The 17,113-nt window shown below is 33.0% G+C and overlaps 1 protein-coding gene across 1 annotated transcript in view; it reads left to right on the top strand.

Annotated features, from left to right (window-relative positions):
• ANKRD55 (ankyrin repeat domain 55) overlaps positions 1-17,113 on the top strand; it is a 204,424-nt gene that overhangs the window by 69,752 nt on the left and 117,559 nt on the right. The window contains 1 exon segment of the mRNA XM_053699692.1: positions 9,939-10,048. Within this exon segment, the coding sequence (XP_053555667.1) occupies positions 9,939-10,048 (110 nt within the window).

Genomic DNA, 17,113 nt, shown 5'->3' with positions numbered 1-17,113 from the left:
ATAAGAGTGTTAGTAAAATATTTATTTTTCAGTGTGCCTTTATAAATATTATTTTTAAAGCTGATTATTAAAAATTAAAAAAATTAAAAAAAGAAGTAGTACGATCATTAATAATTCAAAAAAATAAATATTATTTAAATAATAGAATTCTTTATTGAGAATATAACAATTTTAAAATTTTTAAAAAATTATTAAATATGAAAATGTACCCACAACTTAAATAGTATAATTAGATAAAAACAAAAAAATAAACATAAATATAAAAACTATTTACACATAAACTAAATAAACAGCAATATTAAAATATTCTAAAATTTTTCTAAATGTTTAATTATATTAACAAACAAAATATTATATAATATAATAAATAAAAATAACTGAAACATTAATAAAAAAAATTAATAACATTAGTCAAAAAACATTTCTTCCCGCAGGACCATCAAATTCAACCCTATAAAATCCCATGTAGATTCTATCTGGTGCTGGAAATTGTTGATGTATGGTATTTACTACGCAGGAAGGTATGGGTCTGCGATTGAAAGGCCCAAGATATCCATGAATCCATAATGTAAATTGCCGGTAGGCAATTTTCCTGTAGTCCCTTAAAAAAAATAAAAAAAATAATTAATAAAAAAAAAATAATCAACTCAATTTTTAAAATAATATTATTTATTAAATTTGAAATAAATATAATTTTAAAAATAAACTAATTAACATAAAAAAATGTTTTTATTAAGATAATTTAATAAATTACATTAAATTTTTTAATATTAAAGTTAAATCTTAAGATCAAATAAATTTAAAAATTATTTTGAAAATTAATTTTGTTAAAAAAAAAAATAAATATATTAATTAACATTATTTTAATCTAAAAAATATTACATTTCAATTTAATATATTTGTAAAATATAAATAAAATAAATAATCAAAATTAAAATATTTTCAAAGTCATATATTTTTATATAATAATGTATATTTTTTAGATGAATTGAACATCATTGAAATTAGAAAATCATTTAATAATCGTGGTCTTCATAATATATTTATTTTATTTATTTTTTTATCAATTATTGTATTAAAAATTCAAAAATTAATGAAATTTAAAAAATAAAATGTTATTTTTAAATAAGGATATGTTATAAATATTGTGATTATACTTATTGAAATTATGTAAATAATTTTAGATTTATAATTAAAAATTTTAATTATTATTACATTTATTAGAAAGAATAAAAAATTATTAGAAAAAATTAAATAATTAAAAAATTATTGATTACAAATAAGTAAATATTATATATAAAGATATTTTAAATATAATTTTTACCAAGAAAATTTACAAATTTATCGATAATAATCAAAAAAAAAAATTTAATTTTAATTATTAAAATAAAAAAAATAAAAAATAAATAAAAAAAAGAACTAACCTCTCTTGCAGATCTTGGACGCGTCTCTGACGTGTCCTGCGATCAGCAGCCCGGTAACGGTGAAGATCGATCAAAAATTGACGATCTTTAAGTCTGTTAAAATATTCGTCTTCGGAATGCAATTTAAATCCTCTGAAATCCGAGTTGCAATGTTCTCTATTTCCTTACAACATCTTGACTCTAAAGCAGTGGGCATAATGTTACAATTTCCACATTGACACCAATTAGTGTTTCCAATTCTATCCGATGTATCAGATGAACTGCTATCTGAAGTTGATGGTGATGGTGAAAATTGTGCTGGAACCACTATTGGATCCCATAGATGTAAAAGATTGGGATCCATTGGAAGTGCTCTATTATTCCTTTCATTATCATATTCTTCTCTCTATATAAAAAAAAATATAAAAATTTTGTAAATTATAAAGTTATATATTTTAATGAAAAATACAACACTAAAAATCAGTTAAATAAAAAAAAAAAATATATATATATATTACCATTCTTTTTCTTCTCTCCAATATCTCTATATTTTGAGAATTATTGCTATCATCTGATCCACTGGCCATCGCTTTTCTTTTTATTCTGTAAAATTTTATTATAAATAAACCTTGTTAGATAAATAGATTAAATATTTAAGTTATATATTTTTGAAAATGTAAATGGATTATATGACATATATTACATATTCAATATTTATAATATATTATACTCTAAAACAATGTTTGACATTCTCTGTGACGTGGCCAACTAGTGTGCATTTATAGATCATCAGTTGTGCCACGTCAGACTGACTACTGTGATTGGGTCTACATATTTAAAATATATTAATATTTGAAGGTAGATGAAAGGATAAGCAGGCATCTTTTACAACCATGCATTTGACATTAATTCATAGACAATTATTATGATTTTTTGATAATGAATGTCAATATGACATGTATAATTTTTTGGAAGCATGTCATGACAGCACAGTACAGTGAGTCTTATTATAAATATATATTTTATATTTATTTATATATAAAATACATTTTTAAAATTTTTAAGATTATTTAACAATAATGTATGGAGTTGTTACACATTTTTTTTTAATGAAATTTCTCATACGTGAATAAATAAAGGTTTGCAATCACTGATGTAAACAATATATGTCTATTGAAGTTACAGATATATAATTTATTTAAAGAGAGAAAAAAAAAATTAAAATGTGTATGATAAAACACAAAACCTGTAATTATAATCAATTAATAATTTAATTATTATTTAAATTGTTGATATTGTTGATGAATGTTATGCTAGCTGATTTCTATATAGGCTATGTGTGTAATTTAATTTTCTATCAATGTAAATCTATTTTGTCTGTATATACGTACAATAATTTGTTTGGTACGTACAGTATGGATCTATGTATGTACACAAAATATTTAAATTGTTAAAATCTTTTTATATGGATAAACCTATATTTAGTTGGTTTTATATTTATTGACATTATTTTTGTATATACATTTTCTAGTGCAAATATATGTAAGTAAATGATTTATATATGTATGTTTGTATTTACAATATTTTACTTAGTTCGGTTTATATGTAAATTATTGATTTTAGTATTTAAATTAAATCGTTATGTATGTATGTTATATATCAGATTTGTGTATATATATATAAGTATGTAAAGTATGTATATATTATGAATCGATATCCTTTTTGGTATGATAGCATGTGTATATGTACAGTTTATATGTTAGTATATAAAGTATATATGTATTTTTGATTATACAAAATATATTTATGTATTTATATATATATGTGCAATACATTGTTATGTAATTACATTTTTTATGTATTTATAAATCATTATTAAATACAAAATATATGTTATTTCACTATATATTTTTGTCTTTACAGTATGTATTTATTTATAGCTTTATTCAAAATAGCTATTTTGGTATGTATGTACAGTTAATATATATATGTATATGTTATTACAAAAATCTATTTGAACAAATTTTTTTTTTTTAATACGATATATTCTATATATGGTCCTTAGTATATGTGTAATTTTGAAAAGTATATATGTATGCAAATAATACATTTTTATTTAAATGTAGATATCTAATTTCAGTCGATATGTATCTATGTTAATTAGATTATTAATGTATTTAAAAAATTTACTTTGATATGTATGTATCCGAATAATATATCTATTTATTATGTATATATATATATATTGTTGATATTTCTTTATGTATGCATGTATGTACAATATTTATTTTGATAATTATAGTTTACATGTATGAAAATTCATTATATTGATATTTAATTTTTAAAATTCGGTTGGGATGTATGATATAAATATATAAAATAGATTTTTATGTATCTAATTTATATTTAATGTTTTAAAAATAAACATATAAACTATATACAATAATATATATTGTGATGTAAAGTATTTATAGACGTTATGTGAACATGATGTTGATGTTTAAAATATCTACTTAAATGTTATATGTTTGTAGTTTTGAATGTCTGTTTTATAATGATTATTTTAAGTTTTATCGTTATGTAATTAAATTATTTATGTAGCTACTTTAGATAATAATTGGTGTGCATTCAAAATGTATGTATGTACTTTATATATAGATATATGTATGCTAAATGAATTACAATTTATGCATGTACAGTAGGTATATGTATATCATGAAAATAAATGAGTATATATTTATAAAAATTATTGATTTATGTTAAGTTGGTCTGTATGTATGCATGTATGTCCATTCTGTAAGTATGTATGCATGTGTGTACAATATAAATATATGCATGTCAATTAATTAATTAGTTAATGTATGTCAATTTTATATCTATAAATATGTAATGTATTTATGAATGTATGTTCAGACATGTAACTATGTATGTAGAGTTGTTATGCATGAATTTATGTGTCATATGTATTTATATGGATAATGTGTGTCTATATCATGTATATATATACAATAGATGTGTATTTATAAATCCATTTTGGGACAATATGTATGTATTTATGTTCTGTGTGATTGTATGTATGTCTATACTTTAGATATGTATTTAAATATATAAAATGAGTAGATATTGATATATTGATGTAGAATGTGTATATGATTTCATAAAGTTTTTATTTATCGATTAACATTAAAAACGTATGTAAAGTAGATATGTAATTCTAATCATTATTACTGTAAAATAAATATGCATGTTGTCCTGAATGTACATTTTTAAAATCTGTATGTATAATAGTTATGTATGTATATATGATATTTATGTGTGCATGTATGTACATTTGGTATATATGAAACCGAAGTATGTACTAATGTGTAATCTGTAAAAAAAATGTAACGCTCCAAATGTATGATTTGATGTTTATTAGTTATGAATGTAGACTATGTAAAATGTTTGTATTGATGCATGTATTCAGGATCGATGATTATTTAGTGACGATTTATTATATCTTTATCGTTGCGTGTGTGGACTTCTATGAATGTATCTGAATATGTGTGCAATTATAATAGATAAATAGTAAATTTGTGGTATTATGAGCAAATATTACTGAATACCGTTGAATACACTTTTGCGCTAAAAAAAAAAAAAAATTCATAAGTGCTGATTGATGGAGAATGTTATAAAAAAAAGTGAATGTGTAATCTTTAGAATATAATTCATAAATGCACAGTTGTAATAGCAATGGTATCTATTTTTTAATTAGAATGTATTCGCATATAATTATTTTAGACTTTGTATAATCATATACATAGTTGTCACATTGAGATGTTGGAATTAAAACATAAATCGATTTAACTATATTCATTATTTAATTATAATTTTTAATTAAAAAGAAATAATAATAAATAGCGTTCAATATAAAAGCAAATAAATACAGATTTTACCTGTACAATGATGTCTCCTGCAACACACGAACTCAATGCAGCAAGCTTGTAACGGAATAAATACAAAATTACAAACAATAGCTTGCTTATCAAGTTAGTGGGTTGAGAAGAGACATGCAGAAAACACCCATAAATTAGAGACAGAGATAAGAATTTATAAGTCATTTAACTTTCTTTGTTCGTAAAACAGACTTAGCCGCAATTGAATCAAATACCGATGTCATGGATATAGTTTTTGTAATGCGCATGCGTTATGCCAGTAGATCACGTAATGGCGTTTGGAATCAGATGTTCAATATGCGCATGCGATAAGTTGCTAAATGATTTGCGCATGCGCGCGATGACGATCGATTTGGATAATTATATGCACGATAGAGCACTGCGATTGGACAAAGTCTATTCTAATTTCGTCACTGAAAAAAGGGGGTTTGGCAGCGGTGACGCGATTGCAAGGATTTTTATATATCGTTTTCTAAGGCAAGAAATACTCGTTTGAGATTGCAATAAGGTAATTTTTACTTGATAAGTTGTTGACAATAGATTTTAGGGTGTTAATTGGAGTAAAAAAAACAAAGTTTTGGAATCCTTTAACCTACCCTAGCTATTATACTAAAATTATATTAAACTATAATAAACTATTAATTAACCCTACCCTAACTATTATACTAAAATTACATTAAAATAACAATTAAATTAACTATATTACATATTTAAAAACCTAACCCTACTCAAGTTATTTAAATCTCCTATAATAAATTACTAAGTTACAAAGAAATAACAACTAAGTTACAAAAAAATAAAAAACACAAAGTTACACAAAATAAAAAATAAATTATCAAATATTTAAACTAATTACACCTAATCTAATAGCCCTATCAAAATAAAAAAGCCCCCCAAAATAAAAAAACCCTAGCCTACAATAAACTACCAATGGCCCTTAAAAGGGCTTTTTGCGGGGCATTGACCCAAATAAATCAACTCTTTTACCTGTAAAATATAATACAAACACCCCCTCCAACAGTAAAACCCACCACCGACACAACCAAACCCCCCAAATAAAAACCTATCTAAAAAACCTAAGCTCTCCATTGCCCTGAAAAGGGCATTTGGATGGGCATTGCCCTTAAAAGGGCATTTAGCTCTTTTTCTGCCCAAAGTCCCTAACCTAAAAATAAAACCCACCCAATAAACCCTTAAAAAAAAACCTAACACTAACCCCCGAAGATCCACTTACAGTTTTTGAAGGCCAGACATCCATCCTCAACGAAGCGGCAGAAGTCTTCATCAAAGCGGGCCGAAGTCTTCATCCAAGCTGGCAGAAGTCTTCATCCAGACGGCATCTTCTATTTCATCCATCCGGCGTGGAGCGGCTCCATCTTCAAGACATCCGGCGCGGAGCATTCTCTTCTTATGACATCTTCTGAAGAATGAAGTTTCCCTTTAAATGAAGTCATCCAAGATGGTGTCCCTTACATTCCGATTGGCTGATAGAATTCTATCAGCCAATTGGAATTAAGGTGGAAAAAATCCTATTGGCTGTTGCAATCAGCCAATAGGATTGAGCTTTCATCCTATTGGCTGATCCAATCAGCCAATTGGATTGAGCTCGCATTCTATTTTTTCCACCTTAATTCTGATTGGCTGATAGAATTCTATCAGCCAATTGGAATGTAAGGGACGCCATCTTGGGTGACGTCATTTAAAGGGAGACTTCATTCTTCAGAAGACGTCGTAAGAAGAGGATGCTCCATGCCGGATGTCTTGAAGATGGAGCCGCTCCGCGCCGGATGGATGAAGATAGAAGATGCCGTCTGGATGAAGACTTCTGCCGCCTTGGATGAAGACTTTGGCCTGCTTGGAGTAAGACTTCTGCCGGCTTTGCTGAGGACTTCTGCTGCTTTGTTGAGGATGGATGTCCGGTCTTCAAAAACTGTAAGTGGATCTTCAGGGTTAGTCTTAGGTTTTTTTAAGGGTTTATTGGGTGGGTTTTATTTTTAGGTTAGAGACCTTGGGCGGAAAAAGAGCTAAATGACATTTTAAGGGCAATGCCCATACAAATGCCATTTTCAGGGCAATGGGGAGCTTAGGTTTTTTAGGTAGGTTTTTATTTGGGTGCTTGGTTGTGTGGGTGGTGGGTTTTACTGTTTGGTGTTTGTATTTTTATTTACAGGTAAAAGAGCTGATTTCTTTGGGGCAATGCCCCGCAAAAGGCCCTTTTAAGGGCAATTGGTAGTTTATTGTATGCTAGGGTTTATTTATTTTTTTTGGGGGGGGGGGGGTATTTTGATAGGGCTATTAGATTAGGTGTTAGATTTTTTATTTTGTTTAACTTCGTGTTTTTTAATTTTTCTAAGTAATTTTTTTATAGTAGATTTAAATAACTTGAGTAGGGTTTTATTTTTTTATATATGTAATATAGTTAATTTAATTGTTAGTTTAATGTAATTTTAGTATAAAAGGGGTAGGTTAATTAATAGTTTAATATAGTTCAATGTAATTTTAGAATGATAGTTAGGGTAGGTTAATTAGTAGTTTAATATAGTTTATTTTAATTCTAAAGGTAAGTTTTAATTTATTATAAGATAGGAATGAGTTAATATTTAACGTAAAGTTAGCGGGTTGTTAGGTTTAGGGGTTTAGCTTAATTTAGTTTATGGCTATGTGGGGAGCTGGCTGTTTAGGGGTTAATAGGTTTAGTAAGCGGTAGTGATGTGGGAGGCCAGGGGTTTAGGGGTTAATAAAAAAATTTGTTGCGGCCGGGTCCGGGAGCAGTGGGATAGGGGTTAATAACATTATGTAGGTGGCGGCGAGGTCTGGGAGCAGCGGGATAGGGGTTAATTGATTTATTTAGCTGTAGCGGTGTCAGGGAGCAGTGGGATAGGGGTTAATAACATTATGTAGGATGCGGCGATGTCAGGGGTGGCAGATTAGGGGTGTTTAGACTCGGGGCTTATGTTAGGGTGTTAGGTGTAAACGTAACTTTTATTATACCATAGAAATCAATGGGATATCGGGCAGCAGCAAACATAAGCTTTTGCTGCTTTCAGATTGATTCCAGGGTGGCAGATTGAAAACCAGGTAGGCTGGGCCAGAATAGTGGCCAGCGTACCTGTTAGATATTTGTTAACTAGCAAAAGTTGTCAGATAGTGCCGACTTTGTCTATAATGACGTAAGCATCGATCTGTGTCGGATTGAGACAGGCGGATCTTATATTACGTCACAAATTTCAACTTTTGCCTGTCTGTAGGCTTTGATAAATGAGGCGAATCAGGCTCGCCACAATTACGCTTTGGAATTCCAGCGTATTTGCAGTTGACGGCTTGATAAATAGGCCTCCTAGCCAAGAATCACAAGTGACGATTATAGATTTGAATAGTTTTTTCTAATACACTTAAATTCCCTATTTGAGAGCTGAAAAATAAGGAATAGATGCTATTTTTCTTTGCAACTAACATTTTGGCAAAGTGGCATCATAACATTCTTGACTGACATCTCTAGTAGCCTATCAACACAGAAGCTGGCAACCTATCAACATTAGGAGGCATGAACCTACCATGTCATAAAAGAGCTCACCTTGGAGCCACACATACCCCTCTGAGGAAGCGTATGTGAAACGCAATCTCGTCAGAGGATTCTTTGTATTTTAAATTGCCCTCCAGTTGTTGTTAAAAAATTAGATGCTAAATGTTGAACTAGCTTTAATAGTTATTGTAATATAATCTTCGCTAGAGTTTGGTATACTTATTGGTATTCTCTAGGAGTGGTGACACTGTTAGTGTTGTTGTGAAAAAAAGTCATATAACACAGCTGATAATATATACGCTGAGCGATAGATCAAAAGTACTTAAAGGGACACTGAACCCAATTTTTTTCTTTCATGATTCAGATAGAGCATAGACTTTTAAGCAACTTTCTAATTTACTTCTATTATCAAATTTTCTTCATTCTCTTGGTATGTTTATTTAAAAAGAAAGAATGTAAATTTAGATGCCGGACCATTTTTGGTGAACAACCTGGGTTGTCCTTGCTGATTGACCAGCACCAATAAACAAGTGCTGTCCATGGTTCTGGTCCAAAAATGTGTTGGCTCCTTTGCTTCGATGCCTTATTTTTTAAAGTAAAGATAGCAAGAGAACGAAGAAAAATTAATAATAGGAGTAAATTAGAAAATTGCATGCTCTATCTGAATCATGAAATTAAAAATTTGGGTTCAGTGTCCCTTTAAATACACAGTATCTGTTGGTGTTATAATAATATACCAATCTCCTCTCTCTAGCATTATTATACTAGTTTCAACACAAGTTACTATTTACCTCATATATTTACAGCAACTGCTTTTTAATAGCCAAACTCCCCACAACCTGCCAGTGGCACACATGAAGTTGTAATTCCTCATCAGCTGTCAGTTACACACACAGGTTAGTTATATTACCATTTGTATGCCAGTAATATGCAGATCAGCTATTTGTGAACAATAACATAGATTTGTTTTTTTTTTTACTTTTCCCACTATGGCAGACAATAACATGCATTAAATGAATATTTGGCATAAACATCTCAAACTTCCATAAAAATTAATACATTTTGAATTATATTTAGGGATGGCTAGAGGGTTGTGTTAGTCTGCTCAGGAATGGTGCCAAACAGAACATACCTGATAAAAATGGACGGCTTCCTTTACATGCAGCCACTGCTGAAGCAGATGTCAGGTAAGTGCTCTTTATTTAATATCTTTCTGTTCTAATTGATACATTATTTTTATATTAGGGATTCTCATTCACTGGTTGAAGGACACATAAGGATGTCCCTACAAACCAAAAGACCAAAAGGTTACAAAATCTGTGCAAGTAATGAGGGACATAAGTGGCGATAATTTGTTATAGGAAGTGGTATTTCACATTATACTTACACAGATAAAGAATGAAACATTGATTTTTATGTTCAGGGAAGTTATAATCTTCTATTGTATACGTTAAAAGTAGAGAGAGGATAAGCTTTATAATCTTTACATTTTTGATAAATAATTATGATTTAAGTGACCTTTTCCAAGTCTGTGGTGACCTTTTCCAAAGTCACAATTTTTAGAAAGATTATCAAAGGAAGAAGGTTACTCTTCCCTTGAAAAAGAAAGTGAATACAGAACTATTTACATACTTTAAGATCTTTATTACAATCTATTATAATCCAAAGTTTTGTACCTTTTCAATTACTCATTGTGACATAAATTAATCAAGCCGAAAAAAACAAACAAAGTGATTAATCCTGCTTCTTAAGAGTCAAGCAAGTGAGAGATTAACCTATCAGAACATTCATCCTAGGTTTACTCAGCAAATAATCTAAACAAAACATACATCCTAAATTCTACCCAGCACGGAATACAATGACCTATAAACAAACAGATCAATCATATCATATGGTGTTTTTCTAAGACATGAAGCACATTATACATAAATTCCCCTTGCATAAAGTCCTGCCATAGGAGAGCAGAATACTCGCTCAGTTAGCACTCTCCAGTCCGGACAAGTAAAGGGCTGCAGTCCCTCTATATGTGCTCCATGAGCTGTTTGTTTGCACTGTTAAGTGACCGCGGTATCCAACAAACGCTCTTTAGGTATATCCGGGTTAAAAAGGAAAAAAGAAATACATAGTACCTTTCTTGTTTGCCATCTTTAGCAAGGTCTGTTCATCAAGCTCTTGCTATGTCTTCATTGACGGGAGCTCGTTTGCATACGAGTGTGTGCCTCCTTAGCTTGATAGTGTTTAGGTAGCGTGTAGGGATTACACCTAATTCTCTGATTATTTTGTTTCCTTTTTCCACTGTAGATACACTGTTTTAGTGTCAGGAAAGCAAAAAAGTTCTTTGGTGGAAAGCCCCGCCCTTGGCTTGTTAGGCTGTTCCAGATATGTTCTGTTACTCTCAAAAGAGCTTAGCTCCTGCAGCAAAAGTGGAGTTCAATTATTCATAGTACTGCCAACGACATATACGTTTCACCCCCCTTTGTGTATATCATTCTGGGGCTTCGTCAGGGCTCACATCTTTGCTATTCCTTTCATGCTTTTGTATTGTTTAGGCACATCCTACTTAATTGATATCCATTTTCTTAAAGGGATATTTTCTCCAAAACACCTCCCTTGTTACCTATGTGCTTCACAAAACCCTTAATTTATACAGCATGTGTTATATATACCATTTGTTTAATCACAAGAACATTGTTCTACTCTTCTGTGTTTCACCAAATGCAGACGCTTTTTTCTTAAAAGGTAATTATTCCGTTTTAAAAGGACTATTACACATTCATTTACACCCCTAATTAAAAACTTGACTACAAAATATACACGTTCCCAGAGTCCAGACTGTGCTCTGGTTTCCCCGAATCCCACTTATCTAAGTGGAAAAGCTTTATTTTCAAAAAAAGAAAAATATATTTAAAAATATATAACATTGGGGGGCGGAGCCGACCAGCAGCCAAGATGGTCGTGTGAAGCTTAAGCTCCGTGAGACCAGCAACCAAATAGAGCTAATCTAGGAGTGAAAATCGACTAAAAGCAGACCTAAACCCAAAATATCGGGTACAGAAACTCCGGAGACATTGGGTAATATACCGCATTGCGGATTAAGTCGACTTTCAACACACTTCTTGGAACATGCCGACGACAGAGGCCTAGCCGCATGGCGTTTGCCATCCACTGCAGTAGCAAGGAATAATTACAGCAGCATGTCAGTGCAGCGATTTCACTAACTACCGCTCAGACCGCAATGATCACTGTTCAGCTTACCACACGACTGGTTTAAACAGGTACCGATGGGCTCATAACTTTCTATATGAACTTTTTTACTTGCAAGGATAAGCCAGACTCCTTATTACACGCACCGGCCTAATTTATATATTACGTGGTGCTCACAGTGCTAGCGACAGATCAACAAGCACTCACATGCAGTCTCAACCTGATATAACAGCAAATAATTGCATATTACTCATCTGAGATCACTTGAGAGGGGGGTCAATGCCATCATATAATACGCAGTACAAGTATTCACAAAATTGAAAAGCCACACGCTATATCACAATTGACTGCGTATACAGCCCATATTGCACCTCAATAAAATATCGGACTATACATAAGCACAGAACCCCATCATCACATGAATATGACATCAAAACGCACTAAATCGGATAAGCCACCCAGAGGCTTAAATACCCCAACGCACAAATTGCATAATTTTTTTAAAACTGCTGAGATTGCGACTGAGGGGGCAACTGAGGTGGAAGATATCATAAGTGACACTACTGATACTACATCTGATCCTGATAAACAGGCTCCATTAACAAGAGCTGACTTACAAGCTTTACCCTCCAAGGAGGATTTCACGTCCCTAATCACACATGTAAGCAAGATCATTAAATCTAGCCTCGCAGAGGTGAAAAAGGACATTAATGAAATTGGTAACAGGATAGAACTCCTGGAAGAGGATGCAGAACAAACCAATAGATTTCTAGACACCCAAGCCAGACAATCAACCCTGCATCAAAATTTAATAGAACAACTGCAAGATCAAGTGGAAGACCTTGATAACAGAGGCCGTCGCCAGAATCTTAGGATAAGAGGCATCCCTGAGACGGTACAGACAGGACACCTTCTCTCATACTTAAATAGACTGTTTAACACTATCTTGGACACAGAAGAAGATATAGAATTTCCCATGGATAGATATCACAGGGCGCTGAGACCTACCCCTAAAGATAAAGCACCACCTCGAGATGTCATTATTAAATTTTCCAGCTTCAGGGATAAAGAAAACATTCTAACAGCGGCCAGGAAAAAACATCCAATCTCATTTGAGGACAATTCCCTCTCAGTCTTTGCTGATCTTAGCCCCATGACCCTGAATAAAAGGAAGGAGGCCAGACATCTAACCTCACATTTGAGAGATTTGGGGATCCCATACAGATGGGGCTTCCCATTTTGTTTGAGAGTGATCAAAGGAAATGTCACAGCTATCTATAAATCACCTGATGACATGGACTTCTTCTGCTCACAACTGGGCATTTCAAAGCCAAAAATGCCTAGCATATCGAATAAAGGAGAAGAACATGCTGATAACGAAAATGGCCCATCAAAATCACGAGAGTCCGGCTGGAATAAAATAACTAAGAAAAGGAAATCTAAAAATCAGACTTCAGACCTTTTGCAACTCCCAGAATGAACAGTTCATAATTGGGCCTTAGCTGCTCAGTTCAAGGTTAAAGTATTACCGAATTAATGTCAAAGATGGACATGAATATAAGAATTGCTTAGTTTTGACTGATAGACCCATCTTTTAATTTGTCCTTAGACTAAAACATAGACAGATGCTATGTCAAAGCTACAATTAGAATTGTCCCCCTACTCGAACAACATGATATATTGAATTCTTTGTTAGTGTTAATTTTTAACTTTAAACCCATATAGGATATCTCAATTCTACAGGTTGCTGAGTCACACTACTGTGTGACGAGAACCCACCCCCCCCAATGTTATTTTACAAGGACCCCCTATTACAGGGGACTCCATGTTGTATCCCTACTGTTTTTTAATTTTTATATTAATCTCAATGTTTTTGACTGTTAACGAACATGCTATCGTTGAATCTAATACTGTCTTTTTATTATTTCAGAGATCCTGTGAGTTTTGTATTGCCGTATCTTCACCTTTCTCCTTAGTCTCATCTTTACTTCTCTCTCCATACCCAAGGGTGAACAGAACCAAGGTAAACCCTCAGACTAACAATCACAAAAAGAGTACTAATCAACATAATAGGCCTAGAATAGAGAATGATAGTTGCTCCTTCAACACTAACTATGGCTGACAACCAAATCAAATTAGTTTCTCAAAACGCCAAGGGACTAAACTCCCCTACAAAAAGGTCAGTCGCCCTATCTAGTTTCAAAAAGATGTTAGGGAATATCATTTTCATACAAGAGACACATTTTCCTAGGGATAAGATGCCCCAATTCCACAATAGAGAGTTTCCTGTAGGCTATTTTGCATCTCACACGCAGAAAAAAAATGGAGTGGGAATATTGTTTAGTAGATCAACCCCATTTCAGTTGCAGCATAGAATAGAAGATAACGAGGGTAGATGGATCATACTGGTAGGCCACCTGCATCACCAACTTATCACGCTAGTTAATGTCTACGCGCCGAATATTAATCAATACAAATTCTTCCAGAAACTAACAAACAAAATACTGTCCATACAAAAAGGCGCACTAATAGTGTCTGGCGACTTTAATGTGGCGCTGGAACCAGAATTAGACTGCTCTACAGGGCAGAGCTCAGTTACCTCATCTTCATTACGTAAAATCAGTGCCAACCTTAGAAAGCTCTCCTTAATTGACGCATGGAGAACAAAACACCCCAGTCAGAAAAATTTTACCTTCTACTCTTACCCACATAAGTTATACTCCCGCATTGACTACATTTTCATTGACCAACTTTCCTACAGCTTAGTAACGGATTCAGACATCCAACACATTAGCTGGTCTGACCATGCAGCCATAAGCGTAGATCTAAAAGGGATGGGTAAACCGCTCTCCCCATATGTATGGAGGTTAGACGAAACACTTCTTAAAAAACCTTTGATTCTGAACAAAACCACACTAGCTTTACAAGAGTTCTTTAGCCTTAACCCTCCACACCTAACCTCCCCTTCTACCACCTGGGAAGCACATAAGGCTGTGATGAGGGGAGAACTTATCAAACATAAATCTATCATGCGTAAACAATATTTGACGGCTTATAACGCCGCAATAAATACCCTACATAAGATTGAATCTATACATAAAGCAAATCCTCGGGATCTCAACATTAGTAAACAATTGCAAACAGCCAGAAATGACTTGAATCACATATTATATAAAGAAGCACAAGATAAAGCATTTTATCTTAAAAAACTGTATTATGCAGAATCAAATAGAACAGGTACCCTCCTGGCAAGAATGTTGCGAACAAAACGAACCAACTCCTATATACATAAGATGCAGAATACTGACGGAAACTACTCCCAAGAATCTGTTAAGATAGCTGACACTTTCAAAATGTATTACCAAAACTTATATAACCTTCCTCCCCCGACTTCGACGGACACACCTAATGCAATTACTACATATCTAAACGAAATAGATCTCCCCACAATTCCAACAGAACTATCAAAACAATTGGAAGACCCCATCACTCAGCAAGAAGTGCTGGCGGTGATTAAAAATTTACCATCTCACAAAAGTCCTGGGCCAGATGGATTTTCCAACGCCTATTATAAACAGTTTAAACATATCCTTGCACCACACCTTACTACCATGTTCCAAGCAATAGATGACGACACAAAGTGGCCTACACACGTCTTGGAGGCACATATATCTGTTCTTCCAAAGCCAGGGAAGGACAACACGAAGGTGGAGAACTATAGACCCATCTCCCTACTTAACACTGACCTTAAGATATACACGAAGGTGTTAGCCAACAGACTGAATTCAGTACTCCCCAAGTTAATACACGTAGACCAATCAGGGTTTGTCCCGGGTCGCGAGGCACGGGATAATACCATCAGAACCCTACACCTCATTGAACATGTGAATAGGACGGGGGAGCCCACAGTTCTTATTTCAACAGATGCTGAAAAAGCGTTTGACCGCTTAGACTGGGGGTTCCTTAAAGCCTGTCTGTTCAGATTTGGTTTTGGCCACAAAATGGTTGAGAGAATTTTTAGTGTCTACAACAGCCCTTCAGCAAGGGTTAGGGTTAACGGTATTCTTTCTAACACTTTCCAAATCCATAACGGTACGAGACAGGGGTGCCCCTTGTCTCCACTCCTGTTCACACTGTCTATAGAGACTCTAGCAGCACACATCAGAAACAATGACGATATCCAAGGACTCAAAATCGGACCAAACGAATATAAGCTTACACTATATGCTGACGATGTCCTTATATCCATGACTTCACCGGACAAATCCCTACCACACCTACTAGCTGAATTTGTCACGTTCGGTAAACTTTCTAATTTTCTAATAAACCCTCAGAAGTCCGAAATCCTCAACATTAATATGCCCAGTGATCTATTTAAGAAGTTGAAAGACTTATGCCCGTATAAACTTCAACATAGTAAGCTTAAATATTTAGGTATTGACCTAACACCAAAGTCCAACATGCTCTTTCAACACAACTATATCCCTCTGCTAAATAGGTTAAAAAATGACTTTCGGCTCTGGCAAGACAAACCTTTGTCCTGGTGGGGTAGAATTCAGGCCATCAAAATGACCACGCTCCCACAGATTTTATACATACTCCAAACAGTTCCTATACACCTTAATAAATCGTTTTTATCACAGCTACAGTCAGAAATTAATGCATTTATTTGGGGAAAAGTTAGACCACGGATAAACAAAGCCACCATGCACAGACCTCTAGGTAAAGGGGGTATAGGGGTACCGATCATAGAAAGATACTACAACGCTGTGACACTCCAACGTGTTTTGAATTGGCACGGTAATAATGAAAACAAAGCATGGCCCACAATTGACTCCCATCTGTTACAGGCAACATCGTTAGGGGCTCTATGCTGGGTTCCACATCACATAAGACCTCCGTTAGCTAGAACCTCCTTACTATATACACATATTTTCGACAGCTGGGATACCTTAAGAGATTCTAAAATAGGCATTTCATCTGGGGTATCGCCTCTTTCACCTATATCATATAACGCAGAATTTCTAGGTGGAATAGAACCTAAAACA

Source organism: Bombina bombina, chromosome 2 (assembly GCF_027579735.1).
Source record: "Bombina bombina isolate aBomBom1 chromosome 2, aBomBom1.pri, whole genome shotgun sequence".
NCBI lineage: Eukaryota > Metazoa > Chordata > Amphibia > Anura > Bombinatoridae > Bombina > Bombina bombina.
This window is presented reverse-complemented; position numbering and strand designations above follow the sequence as displayed.